This window comes from Melampsora larici-populina, assembly GCF_000204055.1.
Source record: "Melampsora larici-populina 98AG31 unplaced genomic scaffold MELLAscaffold_31, whole genome shotgun sequence".
Lineage (NCBI taxonomy): Eukaryota > Fungi > Basidiomycota > Pucciniomycetes > Pucciniales > Melampsoraceae > Melampsora > Melampsora laricis-populina.
The window spans coordinates 341381-348953 of NW_006768795.1; the positions used below are offsets into that span (position 1 = coordinate 341381).

At 40.8% G+C, this 7573-nt stretch overlaps 1 protein-coding gene across 1 annotated transcript; it reads right to left on the reverse strand.

Moving 5' to 3' along the window:
* On the reverse strand, positions 1 to 1470 carry MELLADRAFT_89581 (uncharacterized protein; the record flags this gene model as incomplete). Its single annotated transcript, XM_007412591.1, has 4 exons — positions 1 to 123; positions 234 to 346; positions 404 to 569; positions 646 to 1470. The coding sequence occupies 4 exons, from the start codon at positions 1468 to 1470 to the stop codon at positions 1 to 3; spliced, it is 1227 nt and encodes a 408-aa protein (XP_007412653.1).
* Positions 1471 to 7573: the final 6103 nt, after the last annotated feature.

A 7573-nucleotide genomic window follows, 5' to 3' on the forward strand; every position in this document is an offset into this window, starting at 1 on the left:
TTATGACTCAGAGTCAGGCACTTGCTTTTCGCCACTCTGAATGATGTTGGCAAAACGAATAGGGTGATCATGTCGGCAGACCATTGCCATCAACCCTGTTTCGTCACATCCAGCCCAATGCCCCTTTGCTCAACGATCGTTAGCTGCTGTATGTTGTTCAGCACATGCTGACTGTAGAATGTCGGTAAGCATTGCCTCCAAACTTTGTGCAAAGATTAAAGTTCTTCACTTACTGCTTCTTCTTCCGGCATTCCAGCAAGGCGATGTTCCATTTGAGTTACTTGAGCCTCAGGTAAGAAATTGTCGGGCATGACTGTTGGAATCTTTGCGGCCTTGGTTCCAGCTGCTATATGTCTTCGGTGCTGAAAATTACCGTCCAAGCAGACAACAATGTCAGGCTCACCTTCAACAGTACTTGGCACTGGGGTGCCAAAACATCGCGGGCAGTTCTCGGCAAGCTTATCCTTGGGAGTTAGAGAGAGTTCAACATCAAGGGCTTTATCGGTGGCTGTGAGCATCTTTCGATATGTGTCAATAGCCCATTGAAATGGGGTGTGCCATTGACGTGGCTACTCAGTATAAGTGGGATACAAGATTAGTATTTTATTTTTCCCATCGTAGGGCAAATGGTAATTTGCAACTGACCTGTTCGTTCTTGGTCAGTAACAGTGGATTGAAGGCATCCAGATATTCGTCAAGTCCTCTGGTCCAAGGTTCCACACGACTTGTACAGTACTTCCAAGTGGTGTGGAAGAATCTGAGTAGGCGTATTGAAAACGCAGTCTCGGGGTATTTTGGCGAGCCTCCGATGTATCCCATGTAGATGAGCCTGGTGTTATCGTTCTGATGACATCCGCAAAATGTCACCTCCAACTTCTTTCGATCTAAAAAGTGAATAACAACTACATCAGCATCACGATTTCTATTTGAGGACGTAGCAATAGTAAAAGTCAAATGGGAAATGACACAGCTGAATGTACATAGGATGTCAACAAGATCAAGGTGTCTAACTCGAAGTTGATGACCTTGACAAGTACACTGCGGTTTCTGATCCAGGTCCCACTGGGTTGGATCCCCCCATTCGGTCGTATGGAGATGACATTCAATATATGCGTAGAACATCTCTTGAGTGGCACGTTGCAATGCAAGTGCTCGTTCCTGTCGTTCATCTTCGACACGTGCACGTTCGATGTCATCAATAAAACCAGGTACTAGAGGTCCGAGTCCGAGGTCAAGATACTGATTATCCAAGTGATTTAAAAGGTTAGCGTTGACATCGTATTCGTCGGAATCCAAAGATTGGGCCAAATGATGTGGGTTTGGCACTGTTGAGCGCACCGCTGGCATATGAGCCTGTACGGCCGCAGCCATCCGTGCAAAATGTTTGCGTTGAGCTTCGGTCTTTGGCTTTTTGAGCCAGTACGGCTTCTTGGGTTTGAAAGGCTGATGAACACCTTTGAACCGGGGCATGTTGAATGAATGATTTTGATTTGCGGTGCTTTGCTGAAATGATACGATTTGTTAGGGTCCGTGTATGGTTGGGATTTGTTGATCTCTGGTCAATATGTGGAATGGTGGAGTGGTAATTGATTGGTTGAAGAAAAATCAAGTTGGCAGTGAGGAGTGCGGTAGGGTTGGTCTTTGGTCAGCTGGGTTGGTGCCGTCGTCAACCCCCCAACCTTTGTACATACAGTTATGTAGTTGTATGTACCTGGCCTTGCCAATGACATACAACTGAAGGGTAAAAAATGGTTCTCTTCAATTGTTTATCAATAATGAATACAGCCGTATTCATGATTGATGAACACTTAAAAAAACCTTTCAAATGTTTTGAAAAAACATTTTGAATAATCACAGCAACAAACTGTGGTGATCAATGATCTTTGCTGTGATTATCAAAAACATTTTCTTTCATATGTTCATCAAACATGAATACTGCTGTACAATTGAAGAGAACTTTTGGACATCAATGGCCTTTTTCCTAGATGATTAAAAAATTCATTCAATGTGTGACTCAAGCAGGGGTGGACATGTGATATTGAAGGAATTATTGGCTGGTCAAATATACAAACCTTTCCAACAATTTGGAGAAATAAATGAACAATGAAGTGACTCTGGGTCTTGAGAAGGCCTTCAATCTTTGTATAGAGTGTGCAACTCTCGTGCTTTGAGCCTTGTCCCACATCCTCAGAGCAGGAGACAAGATGCCCAATTGTGATATTGAAGTGGGATTTGAATGTTGAAGATGTGGGATATGGATAAAAAGTCAATATTGACTTATGTCTAAAACATAGGAAATTACTTTTTACAAAGAAGTCATCCACAAATATCCCACATGTTCAATGGGTTTATGTGGTTATGGGACCTGAGCAGGATTCAAAATGACCAATTTTGATATTCAGGTAAAATTGAATGTTGGGATGGGGGATATTGATGAAAAATTAATAATTAAATGTGTCCACTCCACTGTTTAGGAAAGTAAATTACCAAAGGATGATAATGGATATATGTGCTTGACTGGTCCACACACGGACTCATGTCAATGAGTCTGGGTGAATGAGTATGTGTGGTTATGGACTCAAGATGACCAATTTTGATATTCAGTTGGGAATTGAATGTTGAAAATGCAATATATTGATAAAAATTATGATGAAATGTGCCCAGCATGTTGGAAAATACATTTTACAAAGTATCAATCCACAAACCACCCACATGTCCAATGTGTTTGGGTGGTAATGGGACCTGAGTGGGAGTCACCATGACCAAACTCAACATTCAGGTGGACTTGAAAGTTGAGGATGGGGGATGTTGGTGAAAAGTCAATAATGAAATATGTCCAGTGTTTAGGAAAGTAAATTACCAAAGGATGATGATGCATATATGTGCTTGACATGTCCACACATATCCCACATGTCAATGTGTTTGTGTGGTTATGGAGTCAAATAATGAAATATGTCCAGTGTTTAGGAAAGTAAATTACCAAAGGATGATGATGCATATGTGCTTGACTTGTCCACACATATCCCACATGTCAATGTGTTTGTGTGGTTATGGAGACAAAATGACCAATTTTGATATTGAAGTGGGAAATGGGATATGCAACCCTGATCCTAATAAGTGATCATAACAAAATGAATGTTGAAGATTCACTTTTTATTGATCAACAGTGATTAATGAAATAGGTCCAGCGTGTAAGAAACATTTTACATAGAAGCAATCCACAATTATAATAATGCATATATGTGCTTGACTTATCCGTGGGAATTGACTGTTTAAGATGCCAGATATTGATAAAAAGTAAATAATGAAATGTGTCCAGCATGTAAGAAATGTCCAGTTTGTAGGAAAGCACATTTTCATAGAAGCAATCCACAAATATCCCATAAGTTCAATGTGTTTGTGTATGTGTGGCAATGGGACCTGAGCAGGAGTCAACATGACCGATTTTGATATTGAGGTGGCAATTGAATGTTGAGGATGCATGCAAGATTTTGAGAAAAAGTGGATAATTGATATTCAGGTGGAATTGAATGTTGGGATCCTCTTTCCTAATTACTGGACACATAATGAAATCTGTCCAGTGATTAGGAAAGAGGATTCACAAAGGATGATAATGCATATAGGTGCTTGACTTGTTATACTGTGGCTGCCTGGTTTGTCCATGCACACATAGAGCTTTTGTTATGACCTGTCACGCGTGTTACATGTAGAGTTCATACTAGTCTTGTCTCCCGTTGTGCATATTGCTTTTCCTCACTTAGCAATCTACTATATTCACGAGACCACCCTTAAAGCTTCTCTTGCATCTCCCTCTCGAAGCTACAACATATTGCTAAGTCTCATCAAAAGAGATCCAAGAGAAGAATCACCGAAAGTAAGACGAAATCAAAACGAACGATTAAGAAGAAAGTTAAAAGAAGTTAAGAAGAAAGATTTTCAAAGTTAATAAAGTTAAATTAAAGTATAAACTTAATCTGCACTCCGCAAGCAAAGTTAGAAGAAAGTTGATTACTCAGTATTACCACAGAAGTAACATTTAAAGAAGATAACTTATACCCCGCATAATCTCGAACACCACTGCATCCTTCCAAAACGCCAAACTTTAAGCTTCCCTCTAACTCAACGGACTCGGAGTCATCGGAAAAAGAATTCTACGAGACAGAAGAGACCGCAATGAATCCAGAACACGAACAGCCCTCTATGGCCGAGATTTTACGGCAAATGAGAGAATTAAACACTCAATTCTTAGAGGTCAAAGCAAGCTTAGCTGAAGAATCGCAGAAACAAGAAGAAGCTGAGAGAAGAAGTGACGAAGCAGAACAACGACTACGTCAATTTGAAACAACCCGCACTACCTCCACTCAACTACCTCACAGCTCCGCCCCGATCGCTCAGACCTCTGTTCCGCAAACGATTAGTCAAATAAAGCCTCCTAAGATCGCCACTCCGAATAAATATGATGGTACTAAAGGACAGAAAGCCGAAGTTTATGTTAATCAGGTCTGCTTATATATGCAAATGAATGCTGCTGCATTTGTGAACGAACAAGCTCAAGTTGCGTTCGCGTTATCTTACCTTGATGGGAAAGCCAGTATTTGGAGCCAAAATTTTACCGATCAACTACTCGACCAAGATAAAATGAAACAAGTTACTTGGAAAAAATTCATTGAATCATTTAAAGCAACGTTCTTTGACTCTGAAAGATTGGCTAAAGCAGAAAAAGAAATGAGGGCGTTAACTCAAACAAAGGCAGTGGTAGATTATTGGATTAAGTTTTCGGAATTAGCGTTGATAGTTAAATGGCCTGAGAATGTATTACTATCTCAATTTAAGCAAGGATTAAAGAAAGAAATCACGGTGCATATGGTACGGGACGAATTCAAGGAAGTTGAAGAAATGGCAAAGTTAGCTATTAAACTTGATAATGAAATTAATAAAAGAGACTCCAACACGCACCACCCAATTGTTTCGACCAACACAACTTCAACCTCAACCACTATTACTGATCCAGATGCAATGGATTGTTCGGCTTATCGTGTTAACATATCAAATGAGGAGTATAACAAGAGAGGAGCAATGGGAATGTGTTATAGTTGTGGTAAAGATGATCATTTTATTAGAGACTGTCCAACTAGAAAAAGACGTGGAGGTAGAGGAGGTTGGAGAGGTAGAGGAGGATATGGAGGTTATGGGAAATTCAAAAGTAAAGTTGCTGAAGTGGATGGTGTCAAGGAAGAAGAGAAGGACGATGGAAGAGCTGAAGCCTCAAAAAATGGAGGCGCTCGGGAGTGCTAGTGGTGCCACACTCGAGCGGTAATTACTTAACTGAAGATTGTAGTAGCTTAAATTCACTTGAAATAAAAGATACGCGAATCATTGATTTTGTTACTATTTTCGAAGTTAAGAGTGCCACCCCCATTGTTGCGAGAGCCTTAGTAGACAGCGGTGCTACACATGAAGCAATGAGCCACCGGTTTGTCTCTGCCAACAAGTTCAAGACGGACCCATTACCTCAAACCAGAAGTGTAACTGGTTTTAGTGGTCACGAGTCAAGAATCACCCATACTGTTGACCTCTGTGTCAACTCCATTGAATCAACACCAACCACCTTCATAATCACTGAATTGCGCGACAAGTACGACATAATTCTTGGAATGCCTTGGATACGACAAAATTTTGAAAAGATTGATTGGAAGAACGGTCAACTCAAGGAAAATCATTCACTCATTGCAGTTGTAGAATCAACTTCGTCAAGACCGGACAAAGCCTCGAGGAACCACAAGGAGGAGCCTATGAGGCATGCTAGGAATCTTGACGAGGGGGTGGAGCCTGAAAACTCATTAACACCCCCGCAATGTGCGTATATTTCTAATTATTCAAATGACAAAAAAGAAGCAGCTAGCAAGCCATTACATCATGTAGAAAACTTAACACACACGAATTCGAACGAACACATTCAACTGCCGGAACAAGAGAAACGAAATGAAACTGCAGCTGACCGTAAGGCAGCTTTGTTGGTGCCGAAAAACCCCTTGGAGGACCACGAAAGACGGGATCCTACGAGGCAAGCTAGGCACCATGACAAGGGGGTTGAATTCAAGTTGAGTTCGTCACAGCCCCCGCAGAGTATGTGTAAACATTCTTCAATCTCAAATGTGAATGAACATGCTGGCAAGCGTTTTTCTTTTCAACCACAGCATGCTATCCAACGACTCAACTCAAGCCTAAATCGTCAAAACAAAGTGATGGATCAACTACGAACTTTACAACCACCGACAAAATCAATGATTGATGTAATGAAAACGTCATGGAACCTGTCTGCGAAGATAGCAGCAGATCAAGTGAAGGACTCACCTACTAAGAACGCGGCTGAACTCGTACCCGAATGCTATCACGACTATTTACCTATGTTCGAAAAGAGCAATTCTGACGTTTTACCACCTCATCGCCCATATGATTTCAGAGTTGATTTGATACCTGGAGCATCGCCACAAGCAGGAAAAGTTATTCCTTTATCACCGAAAGAAACTGAAGTGCTTAATGAGATGCTTGAAAAAGGACTGAAAAATGGAACAATTCGCCGTACAACTTCTCCTTGGGCAGCTCCTGTCTTATTTACCGGCAAGAAAGACGGAAATTTACGACCCTGTTTCGATTACAGACGACTCAATGCCATAACTGTAAAGAACAAATACCCCCTTCCACTGACAATGGAACTAATAGATAGCCTACTAAATGCAGATGAATTCACGAGTTTAGATATGAGGAATGGGTATAATAATCTAAGGGTCAGGGAAGGCGACGAAGCAAAACTAGCATTTATATGTAAATCTGGCCAATTTGAACCGCGAACAATGCCCTTTGGACCAACGGGAGCGCCTGGATTTTTTCAGTACTTCATTCAAGATATACTGAAAGCTCATATAGGCCGAAATGTGGCTGCGTATCAGGATGACATATTAATCTACACCGGTCCAGGAGTTAATCATCAAGAGGTCGTGAAAGAAGTTTTGGAAATATTAAGACGTCAAAATGTATGGTTAAAACCTGAAAAATGTAAATTCTCAAAGAAAGAAATTTCGTATTTAGGATTAATCATCTCAAAGAATCAAATTAGGATGGATGAAAGCAAAGTCAAAGCAGTAAAAGACTGGCCAACCCCAAAAAATTTATCTGAAGTACAGACCTTTTTGGGATTTGCAAATTTTTACAGAAGATTCATTGATCAGTTCTCAAAGATCGCACGACCACTGCACGAGCTGTCACAAAAGAATGTTGCGTTTGAATGGAATGAACAACGTCAGAGAGCATTCGAAACACTCAAGACTGCGTTCACCACCGCCCCGGTATTGAAAATTGCGGATCCATACAAAGCTTTTGTATTGGAATGTGATTGCTCTGACTATGCGCTAGGAGCGGTACTTTCTCAAGTGTCTGATGATGACAATGAACTACATCCTATTGCATACTTATCAAGATCTCTAATTCAGGCAGAGCGGAACTATGAAATATTCGACAAGGAATTATTGGCAGTAGTAGCATCTTTCAAAGAATGGCGACAGTATCTCGAGGG